This window comes from Nerophis ophidion, linkage group LG04, assembly GCF_033978795.1.
Source record: "Nerophis ophidion isolate RoL-2023_Sa linkage group LG04, RoL_Noph_v1.0, whole genome shotgun sequence".
Lineage (NCBI taxonomy): Eukaryota > Metazoa > Chordata > Actinopteri > Syngnathiformes > Syngnathidae > Nerophis > Nerophis ophidion.
The window spans coordinates 3954417-3971421 of NC_084614.1; the positions used below are offsets into that span (position 1 = coordinate 3954417).

Below are 17005 nucleotides of genomic sequence, written 5' to 3' on the forward strand. Positions count from 1 at the left end.
AACGCCCCGTTTTAGCAATTAAAACCGTGTCAAAGGTCACAGTCGTTAACTCCCCGCACGCCAATGCTAAGTAAAGTTCTCTAAAAACCTCCATCCATGTTTCATATAACAGCCCCATTCATATGTACATATTTTGCTCATTTTAGCACACACCGCTCGCTATTTCCTTCAACAACAACACTACTAATCATGGCAGACTCCACGAGAGACAACAGAGACATCTTTGGGACAAACGACGATCCAGAAACGTATATTTTTGAGCCTGAATGTAAGGAGGATGACCTGCAAGTTTTAGAAGCTGTATGCGAAATAGACCCAGCCATTTTGAGCACTTAACGCTCGCTATTTCCTTCAACAACAACACTACTAATCATGCCAGACTCCCCGAGAGACAAAAGAGACCACTTCGGGACAAACGACGATCCAGAAACTTATATTTCTGAGCCTGAATATAAGGAGGATGACCTGCAAGTTTTAGAAGCTGTATGCGAAATAGACCCAGCCATTTTGAGCACTTAACGCTCGCTATTTCCTTCAACAACAACACTACTAATCATGCCAGACTCCCCGAGAGACAACAGAGACCACTTCGGGACAAACGACGATCCAGAAACGTATATTTCTGAGCCTGAATATAAGGAGGATGACCTGCAAGTTTTAGAAGCTGTGTGCAAAATAGACCCAGCCATTTTAAGCACTTAACGCTCGCTATTTCCTTCAACAACAACACTACTAATCATGCCAGACTCCCCGAGAGACAACAGAGACCACTTTGGGACCAACGACGATCCAAAAACGTATATTTTTTAGCCTGAATTTAAGGAGGATGACCTGCAAGTTTTAGAAGCTGTGTGCGAAATAGACCCAGCCGTTTTAAGCACACGACGCTCGCTATTTCCTTCAACAACAACACTACTAATCATGCCAGACTCCACGGGAGACAACAGAGACCACGTCGGGACAAACGACGATCCAAAAACGTATATTTTTTAGCCTGAATTTAAGGAGGATGACCTGCAAGTTTTAGAAACTGTGTGCGAAATAGACCAAGCCATTTTAAGCACTTAACACTCGCTATTTCCTTCAACAACAACACTACTAATCATGCCAGACTCCTCGAGAGACAACAGAGACCACTTTGGGACAAACGACGATCCAGAAACGTATATTTTTGAGCCTGAATGTAAGGAGGATGACCTGCAAGTTTTAGAAGCTGTGTGCGAAATAGACCCACCCGTTTTAAGCACACAACGCTCGCTATTTCCTTCAACAACAACAATACTAATCATGCCAGACTCCACGAGAGACAACAGAGACCACTTCGGGACAAACGACGATCCAGAAACGTATATTTCTAAACCTGAATGTAAGGAGGATGACCTGCAAGTTTTAGAAACTGTGTGCGAAATAGACCCAGCCGTTTTAAGCACTTAACACTCGCTATTTCCTTCAACAACACTACTACTAATCATGCCAGACTCCACGAGAGACAACAGAGACCTCTTTGGGACAAACGACGATCCAGAAACGTATATTTTTGAGCCTGAATGTAAGGAGGATGACCTGCAAGTTTTAGAAGCTGTGTGCGAAATAGACCCAGCCATTTTAAGCACTTAACGCTCGCTATTTCCTTCAACAACAACACTACTAATCATGCCAGACTCCCCGAGAGACAACAGAGACCACTTTGGGACAAACGACGATCCAGAAACGTATATTTTTTAGCCTGAATTTAAGGAGGATGACCTGCAAGTTTTAGAAGCTGTGTGCGAAATAGACCCAGCCGTTTTAAGCACACGACGCTCGCTATTTCCTTCAACAACAACACTACTAATCATGCCAGACTCCCCGAGAGACAACAGAGACCACTTCGGGACAAACGACGATCCAAAAACGTATATTTTTTAGCCTGAATTTAAGGAGGATGACCTGCAAGTTTTAGAAACTGTGTGCGAAATAGACCCAGCCATTTTAAGCACACAACGCTCGCTATTTCCTTCAACAACAACACTACTAATCATGCCAGACTCCTCGAGAGACAACAGAGACCACTTTGGGACAAACGACGATCCAGAAACGTATATTTTTAAGCCTGAATGTAAGGAGGATGACCTGCAAGTTTTAGAAGCTGTGTGCGAAATAGACCCACCCGTTTTAAGCACACAACGCTCGCTATTTCCTTCAACAACAACACTACTAATCATGGCAGACTCCACGAGAGACAACAGAGACCACTTCGGGACAAACGACGATCCAAAAACGTATATTTTTTAGCCTGAATTTAAGGAGGATGACCTGCAAGTTTTAGAAACTGTGTGCGAAATAGACCCAGCCATTTTAAGCACTTAACGCTCGCTATTTCCTTCAACAACAACACTAGTAATCATGCCAGACTCCTCGAGAGACAACAGAGACCACTTTGGGACAAACGACGATCCAGAAACGTATATTTTTAAGCCTGAATGTAAGGAGGATGACCTGCAAGTTTTAGAAGCTGTGTGCGAAATAGACCCACCCGTTTTAAGCACACAACGCTCGCTATTTCCTTCAACAACAACAATACTAATCATGCCAGACTCCACGAGAGACAACAGAGACCTCTTTGGGACAAACGACGATCCAGAAACGTATATATTTTTGAGCCTGAATGTAAGGAGGATGACCTGCAAGTTTTAGAAGCTGTGTGCGAAATAGACCCACCCGTTTTAAGCACACAACGCTCGCTATTTCCTTCAACAACAACAATACTAATCATGCCAGACTCCACGAGAGACAACAGAGACCTCTTTGGGACAAACGACGATCCAGAAACGTATATTTTTGAGCCTGAATGTAAGGAGGATGACCTGCAAGTTTTAGAAGCTGTGTGCGAAATAGACCCACCCGTTTTAAGCACACAACGCTCGCTATTTCCTTCAACAACAACAATACTAATCATGCCAGACTCCACGAGAGACAACAGAGACCTCTTTGGGACAAACGACGATCCAGAAACGTATATATTTTTGAGCCTGAATGTAAGGAGGATGACCTGCAAGTTTTAGAAGCTGTGTGCGAAATAGACCCACCTGTTTTAAGCACACAACGCTCGCTATTTCCTTCAACAACAACAATACTAATCATGGCAGACTCCACGAGAGACAACAGAGACCTCTTTGGGACAAACGACGATCCAGAAACGTATATATTTTTGAGCCTGAATGTAAGAAGGATGACCTGCAAGTTTTAGAAACTGTGTGCGAAATAGACCCAGCCGTTTTAAGCACTTAACACTCGCTATTTCCTTCAACAACACTACTACTAATCATGCCAGACTCCACGAGAGACAACAGAGACCTCTTTGGGACAAACGACGATCCAGAAACGTATATTTTTGAGCCTGAATGTAAGGAGGATGACCTGCAAGTTTTAGAAACTGTGTGCGAAATAGACCCAGCCGTTTTAAGCACACAACGCTCGCTATTTCCTTCAACAACAACAATACTAATCATGCCAGACTCCACGAGAGACAACAGAGACCTCTTTGGGACAAACGACGATCCAGAAACGTATATTTTTGAGCCTGAATGTAAGGAGGATGACCTGCAAGTTTTAGAAGCTGTGTGCGAAATAGACCCACCCGTTTTAAGCACACAACGCTCGCTATTTCCTTCAACAACAACAATACTAATCATGCCAGACTCCACGAGAGACAACAGAGACCTCTTTGGGACAAACGACGATCCAGAAACGTATATATTTTTGAGCCTGAATGTAAGGAGGATGACCTGCAAGTTTTAGAAGCTGTGTGCGAAATAGACCCACCTGTTTTAAGCACACAACGCTCGCTATTTCCTTCAACAACAACAATACTAATCATGGCAGACTCCACGAGAGACAACAGAGACCTCTTTGGGACAAACGACGATCCAGAAACGTATATATTTTTGAGCCTGAATGTAAGGAGGATGACCTGCAAGTTTTAGAAACTGTGTGCGAAATAGACCCAGCCGTTTTAAGCACTTAACACTCGCTATTTCCTTCAACAACACTACTACTAATCATGCCAGACTCCACGAGAGACAACAGAGACCTCTTTGGGACAAACGACGATCCAGAAACGTATATTTTTGAGCCTGAATGTAAGGAGGATGACCTGCAAGTTTTAGAAACTGTGTGCGAAATAGACCCAGCCGTTTTAAGCACTTAACACTCGCTATTTCCTTCAACAACACTACTACTAATCATGCCAGACTCCACGAGAGACAACAGAGACCTCTTTGGGACAAACGACGATCCAGAAACGTATATTTTTGAGCCTGAATGTAAGGAGGATGACCTGCAAGTTTTAGAAACTGTGTGCGAAATAGACCCAGCCGTTTTAAGCACACAACGCTCGCTATTTCCTTCAACAACAACAATACTTATCATGCCAGACTCCACGAGAGACAACAGAGACCACTTCGGGACAAACGACGATCCAGAAACGTATATTTCTGAGCCTGAATGTAAGGAGGATGACCTGCAAGTTTTAGAAACTGTGTGCGAAATAGACCCAGCCATTTTAAGCACACAACGCTCGCTATTTCCTTCAACAACAACACTACTAATCATGCCAGACTCCCCGAGAGACAACAGAGACCACTTTGGGACAAACGACGATCCAAAAACGTATATTTTTTAGCCTGAATGTAAGGAGGATGACCTGCAAGTTTTAGAAGCTGTGTGCGAAATAGACCCAGCCATTTTAAACACACAACGCTCGCTATTTCCTTCAACAACAACACTACTAATCATGCCAGACTCCCCGAGAGACAACAGAGACCACTTTGGGACAAACGACGATCCAAAAACGTATATTTTTTAGCCTGAATTTAAGGAGGATGACCTGCAAGTTTTAGAAGCTGTGTGCGAAATAGACCAAGCCATTTTAAGCACTTAACACTCGCTATTTCCTTCAACAACAACACTACTAATCATGCCAGACTCCTCGAGAGACAACAGAAACCACTTTGGGACAAACGACGATCCAGAAACGTATATTTTTGAGCCTGAATATAAGGAGGATGACCTGCAAGTTTTAGAAACTGTGTGCGAAATAGACCCAGCTGTTTTAAGCACTTAACACTCGCTATTTCCTTCAACAACACTACTACTAATCATGCCAGACTCCACGAGAGACAACAGAGACCTCTTTGGGACAAACGACGATCCAGAAACGTATATTTTTGAGCCTGAATGTAAGGAGGATGACCTGTTAGTTTTAGAAGCTGTGTGCGAAATAGACCCAGCCGTTTTAAGCACACGACGCTCGCTATTTCCTTCAACAACAACACTACTAATCATGCCAGACTCCACGAGAGACAACAGAGACCACTTTGGGACAAACGACGATCCAAAAACGTATATTTTTGAGCCTTAATGTAAGGAGGATGACCTGCTAGTTTTAGAAGCTGTGTGCGAAATAGACCCGGCCGTTTTAAGCACACGACGCTCGCTATTTCCTTCAACAACAACACTACTAATCATGCCAGACTCCACGAGAGACAACAAAGACCACTTCGGGACAAACGACGATCCAAAAACGTATATTTTTGAGCCTGAATATAAGGAGGATGACCTGTTAGTTTTAGAAGCTGTGTGCGAAATAGACCCAGCCCTTTTAAGCACACACCGCTCGCTATTTCCTTCAACAACAACACTACTAATCATGCCAGACTCCTCGAGAGACAACAGAGACCTCTTCGGGACAAACGACGATCCAAAAATGTATATTTCTGAGCCTGAATGTAAGGAGGATGACCTGCAAGTTTTAGAAGCTGTGTGCGAAATAGACCCAGCCATTTTAAGTACACAACGCTCGCTATTTCCTTCAACAACAACACTACTAATCATGCCAGACTCCCCGAGAGACAACAGAGACCACTTCGGGACAAACGGCGATCCAGAAACGTATATTTCTGAGCCTGAATGTAAGGAGGATGACCTGCAAGTTTTAGAAGCTGTGTGCGAAATAGACCCAGCCGTTTTAAGCACACAACGCTCGCTATTTCCTTCAACAACAACACTACTAATCATGCCAGAGTGCCCGAGAGACAACAGAGACCACTTTGGGACAAACGACGATCCAGAAACGTATATTTTTGAGCCTGAATGTAAGGAGGATGACCTGCAAGTTTTAGAAGCTGTGTGCGAAATAGACCCAGCCGTTTTAAGCACACAACGCTCGTTATTTCCTTCAACAACAACACTACTAATCATGCCAGACTCCACGAGAGACAACAGAGACCACTTTGGGACAAACGACGATCCAGAAACTTATATTTTTGAGCCTGAATGTAAGGAGGATGACCTGCAAGTTTTAGAAGCTGTGTGCGAAATAGACCCAGCCGTTTTAAGCACACAACGCTCGCTATTTCCTTCAACAACAACACTACTAATCATGCCAGACTCCATGAGAGACAACAGAGACCACTTCGGGACAAACGACGATCCAAAAACGTATATTTTTGAGCCTGAATGTAAGGAGGATGACCTGCAAGTTTTAGAAGCTGTGTGCGAAATAGACCCAGCCATTTTAAGCACACAATGCTCGCTATTTCCTTCAACAACAACACTACTAATCATGCCAGACTCCACGAGAGACAACAGAGACCACTTTGGGACAAACGACGATCCAGAAACGTATATTTTTGAGCCTGAATGTAAGGAGGATGGCCTGCAAGTTTTAGAAGCTGTGTGCGAAATAGACCCAGCCGTTTTAAGCACACAACGCTCGCTATTTCCTTCAACAACAACACTACTAATCATGCCAGACTCCACGAGAGACAACAGAGACCACTTCGGGACACACGACATCCAAAAACGTATATTTTTGAGCCTGAATGTAAGGAGGATGACCTGCAAGTTTTAGAAGCTGTGTGCGAAATAGACCCAGCCATTTTAAGCACACAACGCTCGCTATTTCCTTCAACAACAACACTAGTAATCATGCCAGACTCCCCGAGAGACAACAGAGACCACTTCGGGACAAACGACGATCCAAAAACGTATATTTTTGAGCCTGAATGTAAGGAGGATGACCTGCAAGTTTTAGAAGCTGTGTGCGAAATAGACCCAGCCGTTTTAAACACGCAACACTCGTTATTTCCTTCAACAACAACACTACTAATCATGCCAGACCCCACGAGAGACAACAGAGACCACTTTGGGACAAACGACGATCCAGAAACGTATATTTTTGAGCCTGAATGTAAGGAGGATGACCTGCAAGTTTTAGAAGCTGTATGCGAAATAGACCCAGCCGTTTTAAGCACACAACGCTCGCTATTTCCTTCAACAACAACACTACTAATCATGCCAGACTCCCCGAGAGACAACAGAGACCACTTCGGGACAAACGATGATCCAGAAACTTATATTTTTGAGCCTGAATATAAGGAGGATGGCCTGCAAGTTTTAGAAGCTGTGTGCGAAATAGACCCAGCCGTTTTAAGCACACAACGCTCGCTATTTCCTTCAACAACAACACTACTAATCATGCCAGACTCCCCGAGAGACAACAGAGACCACTTCGGGACAAACGATGATCCAGAAACGTATATTTTTAAGCCTGAATGTAAGGAGGATGACCTGCAAGTTTTAGAAGCTGTGTGCGAAATAGACCCAGCCGTTTTAAGCACACAACGCTCGCTATTTCCTTCAACAACAACACTACTAATCATGCCAGACTCCACGAGAGACAACAGAGACCACTTCGGGACAAACGACGATCCAAAAACGTATATTTTTGAGCCTGAATGTAAGGAGGATGACCTGCAAGTTTTAGAAGCTGTGTGCGAAATAGACCCAGCCGTTTTAAACACGCAACACTCGTTATTTCCTTCAACAACAACACTACTAATCATGCCAGACCCCACGAGAGACAACAGAGACCTCTTTGGGACAAACGACGATCCAGAAACGTATATTTTTGAGCCTGAATGTAAGGAGGATGACCTGCAAGTTTTAGAAGCTGTGTGCGAAATAGACCCACCCATTTTAAGCACACAACGCTCGCTATTTCCTTCAACAACAACAATACTAATCATGCCAGACCCCACGAGAGACAACAGAGACCTCTTTGGGACGACGATCCAGAAACGTGTATTTCTGAGCCTGAATGTAAGGAGGATGACCTGCAAGTTTTAGAAGCTGTGTGCGAAATAGACCCAGCCATTTTAAGCACTTAACGCTCGCTATTTCCTTCAACAACAACACTAGTAATCATGCCAGACTCCCCGAGAGACAACAGAGACCACTTCGGGACAAACGACGATCCAAAAACGTATATTTTTGAGCCTGAATGTAAGGAGGATGACCTGCAAGTTTTAGAAGCTGTGTGCGAAATAGACCCAGCCGTTTTAAACACGCAACACTCGTTATTTCCTTCAACAACAACACTACTAATCATGCCAGACCCCACGAGAGACAACAGAGACCACTTTGGGACAAACGACGATCCAGAAACGTATATTTTTGAGCCTGAATGTAAGGAGGATGACCTGCAAGTTTTAGAAGCTGTATGCGAAATAGACCCAGCCGTTTTAAGCACACAACGCTCGCTATTTCCTTCAACAACAACACTACTAATCATGCCAGACTCCCCGAGAGACAACAGAGACCACTTCGGGACAAACGATGATCCAGAAACTTATATTTTTGAGCCTGAATATAAGGAGGATGGCCTGCAAGTTTTAGAAGCTGTGTGCGAAATAGACCCAGCCGTTTTAAGCACACAACGCTCGCTATTTCCTTCAACAACAACACTACTAATCATGCCAGACTCCCCGAGAGACAACAGAGACCACTTCGGGACAAACGATGATCCAGAAACGTATATTTTTAAGCCTGAATGTAAGGAGGATGACCTGCAAGTTTTAGAAGCTGTGTGCGAAATAGACCCAGCCGTTTTAAGCACACAACGCTCGCTATTTCCTTCAACAACAACACTACTAATCATGCCAGACTCCACGAGAGACAACAGAGACCACTTCGGGACAAACGACATCCAAAAACATATATTTTTGAGCCTGAATGTAAGGAGGATGACCTGCAAGTTTTAGAAGCTGTGTGCGAAATAGACCCAGCCATTTTAAGCACTTAACGCTCGCTATTTCCTTCAACAACAACACTAGTAATCATGCCAGACTCCCCGAGAGACAACAGAGACCACTTCGGGACAAACGACGATCCAAAAACGTATATTTTTGAGCCTGAATGTAAGGAGGATGACCTGCAAGTTTTAGAAGCTGTGTGCGAAATAGACCCAGCCGTTTTAAACACGCAACACTCGTTATTTCCTTCAACAACAACACTACTAATCATGCCAGACCCCACGAGAGACAACAGAGACCTCTTTGGGACAAACGACGATCCAGAAACGTATATTTTTGAGCCTGAATGTAAGGAGGATGACCTGCAAGTTTTAGAAGCTGTGTGCGAAATAGACCCACCCATTTTAAGCACACAACGCTCGCTATTTCCTTCAACAACAACAATACTAATCATGCCAGACCCCACGAGAGACAACAGAGACCTCTTTGGGACGACGATCCAGAAACGTGTATTTCTGAGCCTGAATGTAAGGAGGATGACCTGCAAGTTTTAGAAGCTGTGTGCGAAATAGACCCAGCCATTTTAAGCACTTAACGCTCGCTATTTCCTTCAACAACAACACTAGTAATCATGCCAGACTCCCCGAGAGACAACAGAGACCACTTCGGGACAAACGACGATCCAAAAACGTATATTTTTGAGCCTGAATGTAAGGAGGATGACCTGCAAGTTTTAGAAGCTGTGTGCGAAATAGACCCAGCCGTTTTAAACACGCAACACTCGTTATTTCCTTCAACAACAACACTACTAATCATGCCAGACCCCACGAGAGACAACAGAGACCTCTTTGGGACAAACGACGATCCAGAAACGTATATTTTTGAGCCTGAATGTAAGGAGGATGACCTGCAAGTTTTAGAAGCTGTGTGCGAAATAAACCCAGCCGTTTTAAGCACACAACGCTCGCTATTTCCTTCAACAACAACACTACTAATCATGCCAGACTCCACGAGAGACCACAGAGACCACTCCGGGACAAACGACATCCAAAAACATATATTTTTGAGCCTGAATGTAAGGAGGATGACCTGCAAGTTTTAGAAGCTGTGTGCGAAATAGACCCAGCCATTTTAAGCACTTAACGCTCGCTATTTCCTTCAACAACAACACTAGTAATCATGCCAGACTCCCCGAGAGACAACAGAGACCACTTCGGGACAAACGACGATCCAAAAACGTATATTTTTGAGCCTGAATATAAGGAGGATGACCTGCAAGTTTTAGAAGCTGTGTGCGAAATAGACCCAGCCGTTTTAAGCACACAACGCTCGCTATTTCCTTCAACAACAACACTACTAATCATGCCAGACTCCATGAGAGACAACAGAGACCACGTCGGGACAAACGACGATCCAAAAACGTATATTTTTGAGCCTGAATGTAAGGAGGATGACCTCCAAGTTTTAGAAGCTGTGTGCGAAATAGACCCAGCCATTTTAAGCACACAACACTACTAATCATGCCAGACTCCACGAGAGACAACAGAGACCACTTTGGGACAAACGACGATCCAAAAACGTATATTTTTGAGCCTGAATGTAAGGAGGATGACCTGCAAGTTTTAGAAACTGTGTGCGAAATAGACCCAGCCGTTTTAAACACACAACGCTCGCTATTTCCTTCAACAACAACAATACTAATCATGCCAGACTCCACGAGAGACAACGGAGACCACTTTGGGACAAACGACGATCCAGAAACGTATATTTTTGAGCCTGAATATAAGGAGGATGACCTGCAAGTTTTAGAAGCTGTGTGCGAAATAGACCCAGCCGTTTTAAACACACAACGCTCGCTATTTCCTTCAACAACAACACTACTAATCATGCCAGACTCCACGAGAGACAACGGAGACCACTTTGGGACAAACGACGATCCAGAAACGTATATTTTTGAGCCTGAATATAAGGAGGATGACCTGCAAGTTTTAGAAGCTGTGTGCGAAATAGACCCAGCCGTTTTAAGCACACGACGCTCGCTATTTCCTTCAACACAACACTACTAATCATGCCAGACTCCTCGAGAGACAACAGAGACCACTTCGGGACAAACGACAATCCAAAAACGTATATTTTTGAGCCTGAATGTAAGGAGGATGACCTGCAAGTTTTAGAAGCTGTGTGCGAAATAGACCCAGCCGTTTTAATCACGACGCTCGCTATTTCCTTCAAAAACAACACTACTAATCATGCCAGACTCCACGAGAGACAACAGAGACCACTTCGGGACAAACGACGATCCAGAAACGTATATTTCTGAGCCTGAATGTAAGGAGGATGACCTGCAAGTTTTAGAAGCTGTGTGCGAAATACACCCAACTTTAGTCAAACACTAAGTGTCAGGTTCAAAGACTGATGACATCTATTAAACAAGACAAGAAGCAAGGAATTAAAAAGTAGACAGAATTCAATTTAGCTCAATTGAGGAGAAACGTGTAGACCAGAGGTCACCAACCTGGTCCTTACGGGCACCAGGTCGCCCGTAACGACCAGATGAGTCGCCCGCTGGCCTGTTCTAAAAATAGCTCAAATAGCAGCACTTACCAGTGAGCTGCCTCTATTTTTTTAAATTGTGTTTATTTACTAGCAAGCTGGTCTCGCTTTGCTGGACATTTTTAATTCTAAGAGAGACAAAACTCAAATGAAATTTGAAAATCCAAGAAAATATTTTAAAGACTTTGTCTTCACTTGTTTAAATAAATTCATTATTTTTTTTTACTTTGCTTCTTATAACTTTCAGAAAGACAATTTTAGAGATAAAATACGACCTTAAAAATATTTTTAGGATTTTTAAACACATATACCTTTTTACCTTTTAAATTCCTTCCTCTTCTTTCCTGACAATTTAAATCAATGTTCAAGTAAATTAATTTTTTTATTGTAAAGAATAATAAATACATTTTGATTTAATTCTTCATTTTATCTTCTGTTTTTCCGACGAAGAATATTTGTGAAATATTTCTTCAAACTTATTATGATTAAAATTCCCAAAAAATATTCTGAAAAATCTAGAAAATCTTTAGAATCAAATTTAAATCTTATTTCAAAGTCTTTTGAATTTCTTTTAAATGTTTCGTTCTGGAAAATTTAGAAGAAATAATAATTTGTCTTTGTTAGAAATATAACTTGGTCCAATTTGTTATATATTCTAACAAAGTGCAGATCGGATTTTAACACATTTAAAACATGTCATCAAAATTTGAAAATTAATCTTAATCCTAAAAAATGACTAATGATGTTCCATAAATATATTTTTTTATTTTTTCAAAAAGAGGGGGGGGGGGGGGGGGGCGCTGGCGCCTATCCCAGCTACAATCGGGCGGAAGACCAGGGTACACCCTGGACAAGTCGCCACCTCATCTCCTCTTTTAAACCGTCCAATTAAGTGTTTTTTTCATCATTTATTCTCTACAACAAAACCTTCCATAGAAGGAAAAAAAATGTACGACGGAATGACAGACAAAAAAAAAAAAATATTTTTTATATTTATTTGTTTTTATATATTTTTATTGTGAGAAATCATTAAGATGATCAGTGTTTCCACAAAGAGAAATATCATTCATTATTAATTATATTATGGAGTTAAAGGTAAATTGAGCAAATTGGCTATATCTGGCAATTTATTTATCGCTCGGCGATATTTATCATTTTGACGTTAATTACATGAGTAGATATAATATATACAAATATGATAGCAGTATTTTGTGTAGAAAGTAAACAATTAGGGGAGTAGATAGTAATAATCACTGCATGAGATAAGTTTCATTTTTAAAATCATTTTAAGAATAAAAATCACTGACATTCTCAATAATTCTCCTCAAATATGTGTTGATTTGAATTCTTGTGAGAATCCTTCCCCAATCTACTAACTACGGCGCTCTTGCCCAAACTTCACATTTTTCCTGGAAATCCAGGTTTTGTCCTTCTTTCCTGGCATCTTCATGTTTTGTTTGTTTTCGCAACTGCAGCGCTCGAGTCGCTCGACGATATTTGTCATTTTGACGTTAAGTACATGAGTAGATATAATATATACAAATATGATAGCAGTATTTATAGAAAGTAAACAATTAGGGAAGTCGATAGTAATAATCACTGCATGAGATAAGTTTCATTTTTTGAATAATTTTAAGAATAAAAATCACTGCCGTTCTCAATAATTCTCCTCAAATATGTGTTGATTTGAATTCTTGTGAGAATCCTTCCCCAATCTAGTCACTACGGCGCTCTCGCCCAAACTTCACATTTTTCCCGGAAATCCAGTTTTTGTCCTTCTTTCCTGGCATCTTCATGTTTTGTTTGTTTTCGCGACCGCAGCGTTCGAGTCGCTCGACGATATTTGTCAGTTTGGCGTTAATCAATATCAGCCTTTTTTATCGATATCAGCCTTTTTTTCCCCCGCAACAATTTCTGCTGGGTAATCCAGTTTTTGTCATTCTTTCCTGGCGTCGTCCCGGCCCCATTTTTTTGTTTTTGTTTTCGCGACTCCAGCGCTCGAGTCGTTTGGCGATATTTGTCATTTTGACGTTAAGTACATGAGTAGATATAATATATACAAATAGGATTGCAGTATTTTGTGTAGAAAGTAAACAATTAGGGAAGTAGTTAGTAATAAACATTTATAGATTTATAGATTTATAGATTTATAGATTTATTGATTTGAATTCTTGTGAGAATCCTTCCCCAATCTAGTCACTACGGCGCTCTCGCCCTAACTTCGCATTTTTCCCGGAAATCCAGTTTTTGTCCTTCTTTCCTGGCATCTTCATGTTTTGTTTGTTTTCGCGACCGCAGCGTTCGAGTCGCTCGACGATATTTGTCAGTTTGGCGTTAATCAATATCAGTATTTTTTAGCGATATCAGCCTTTTTTTTCCCCCGCAACAATTTCTGCTGGGTAATCCAGTTTTTGTCCTTCTTTCCTGGCGTCTTTCCGGCCCCGTTTTTTTGATTATATCTGCATGTCCTCCCTGCCCGCAGCCTCTCCGGTGGGCCTGAAGTCGCCCGCCCCGCCCGTCACCGGAAGCCTGGGAGAGAGGAAGGCTCCCGTCGCCATGGCGCCCGTCAACGTGGACCCCGAGAGCAAGCCGGGCGAGTTCGTGTTGAAGAGCTTGTTCGCCAACTTCACCCTCCTCTCCGAGCGCAAGATCCGTATCATCATGGCGGAGCCGCTGGTAAGTCCCTCCCCTTCTTCAGTGGCTTTTTTTACGGCAGGTGTCCGCCATATCCCAGCATGCACCTGACTCTACTTAATACTCAGTCAAATGTATTTTGTCAGTGGCACAAAAGATATGTGAAGAGTAGACGGACAAAAACTCTCATTTTGAACCAGTATCAGTCTTTTTTATCGATATCAGCCTTTTTTTTCCCACACAATAATTTCTGCTGGGTAATCCAGTTTTTGTCATTCTTTCCTGGCGTCTTTCCGGGCCCGTTTTTTTTTGTTTTTGTTTTCGCGACTGCAGCGCTCGAGTCGCTCGGCGATATTTGTCATTTTGACGTTACGTACATGAGTAGATATAATATATACAAATATGATTGCAGTATTTAGTGTAGAAAGTAAACAATTAGGGAAGTAGATAGTAATAATCACTGCAAGAGATAAGTTTCATTTTTAAAATTATTTTAAGAATAAAAATCAATGCCCTTTTCAATAATTCTCCCCAAATATGTGTTGATATGAATTCTTGTGAGAATCCTTCCCTGGTTCGCTGTCTACGGCGCTCACGGCCAAACTTTACATTTTTGCCGGGTAGTCCAGTTTTTGTCATTCTTTCCTGGCGTCTTCCCGGCCCCGTTTTTTTGTTTTTGTTTTCGCGACTCCAGCGTTCGAGTCGCTCTGCGATATTTGTCATTTTGACGTTAAGTACATGAGTAGATATAATACAGTATATACAAATACGATAGCAGTATTTAGTGTAGAAAGTAAACAATTAGGGAAGTAGATAGTAATAATCACTGCATGGGAAAAGTACATTTTTTAAAATCATTTTAAGAATAAAAATCAATGCCCTTTTCAATAATTCTCCCCAAATATGTGTTGATATGAATTCTTGTGAGAATCCTTCCCTGGTTCGCTGTCTAAGGCGCTCACGCCCAAACTTCACATTTTTGCCGGGTAATCCAGTTTTTGTCCTTCTTTCCTGGCGTCTTTCCCCGGCCCGGTTTTTTTGTTTTTGTTTTCGCGACTGCAGCGCTCGAGTCGCTCTGCGATATTTGTCATTTTGACGTTACGTACATGAGTAGATATAATATATACAAATATGATTGCAGTATTTAGTGTAGAAAGTAAACAATTAGGGAAGTAGATAGTAATAATCACTGCATGAGATAAGTTTCATTTTTAAAATTATTTTAAGAATAAAAATCAATGCCCTTTTCAATAATTCTCCCCAAATATGTGTTGATTTGAATTCTTGTGAGAATCCTTCCCTGGTTCGCTGTCTACGGCGCTCACGGCCAAACTTTACATTTTTGCCGGGTAATCCAGTTTTTGTCCTTCTTTCCTGGCGTCTTCCCGGCCCCGTTTATTTTGTTTTGGTTTTCGCGACTGCAGCGCTCGAGTCGCTCGACGATATTTGTCATTTTGACGTTACGTACATGAGTAGATATAATATATACAAATATGATTGCAGTATTTAGTGTAGAAAGTAAACAATTAGGGAAGTAGATAGTAATAATCACTGCAAGAGATAAGTTTCATTTTTAAAATTATTTTAAGAATAAAAATCAATGCCCTTTTCAATAATTCTCCCCAAATATGTGTTGATATGAATTCTTGTGAGAATCCTTCCCTGGTTCGCTGTCTACGGCGCTCACGGCCAAACTTTACATTTTTGCCGGGTAGTCCAGTTTTTGTCATTCTTTCCTGGCGTCTTCCCGGCCCCGTTTTTTTGTTTTTGTTTTCGCGACTCCAGCGTTCGAGTCGCTCTGCGATATTTGTCATTTTGACGTTAAGTACATGAGTAGATATAATACAGTATATACAAATACGATAGCAGTATTTAGTGTAGAAAGTAAACAATTAGGGAAGTAGATAGTAATAATCACTGCATGGGAAAAGTACATTTTTTAAAATCATTTTAAGAATAAAAATCAATGCCCTTTTCAATAATTCTCCCCAAATATGTGTTGATTTGAATTCTTGTGAGAATCCTTCCCTGGTTCGCTGTCTACGGCGCTCACGGCCAAACTTTACATTTTTGCCGGGTAATCCAGTTTTTGTCCTTCTTTCCTGGCGTCTTCCCGGCCCCGTTTATTTTGTTTTGGTTTTCGCGACTGCAGCGCTCGAGTCGCTCGACGATATTTGTCATTTTGACGTTACGTACATGAGTAGATATAATATATACAAATATGATAGCAGTATTTTGTGTAGAAAGTAAACAATTAGGGAAGTAGATAGTAATAATCACTGCATGAGAAAAGTTTAATTTTTAAAATTATTTTAATAATAAATATCAATGCACTTTCCAATATTGTCCCCAAATATGTGTTGATTTGAATTCTTGTGAGAATCCTTCCCTGGTTCGCTGTCTACGGCGCTCACGCTTCACATTTTTGCCGGGTAGTCCAGTTTTTGTCATTCTTTCCTGGCGTCTTCCCGGCCCCGTTTTTTTGTTTTTGTTTTCGCGACTCCAGCGCTCGAGTCGCTCTGCGATATTTGTCATTTTGACGTTAAGTACATGAGTAGATATAATACAGTATATACAAATACGATAGCAGTATTTAGTGTAGAAAGTAAACAATTAGGGAAGTAGATAGTAATAATCACTGCATGGGAAAAGTACATTTTTTTAAATCATTTTAAGAATAAAAATCAATGCCCTTTTCAATAATTCTCCCCAAATATGTGTTGATATGAATTCTTGTGAGAATC

The 17005-nt window shown here is 41.6% G+C and overlaps 1 protein-coding gene across 1 annotated transcript in view; it reads left to right on the forward strand.

Annotated features, from left to right (window-relative positions):
* The window catches only part of fryb (furry homolog b (Drosophila)), a 166921-nt gene that overhangs the window by 25898 nt on the left and 124018 nt on the right, over positions 1-17005 (forward strand). The window contains exon 2 of the mRNA XM_061896785.1: positions 14110-14303. Coding sequence (XP_061752769.1) covers positions 14110-14303 — 194 coding nt within the window. The remainder of the gene's footprint in view (positions 1-14109; positions 14304-17005) is intronic.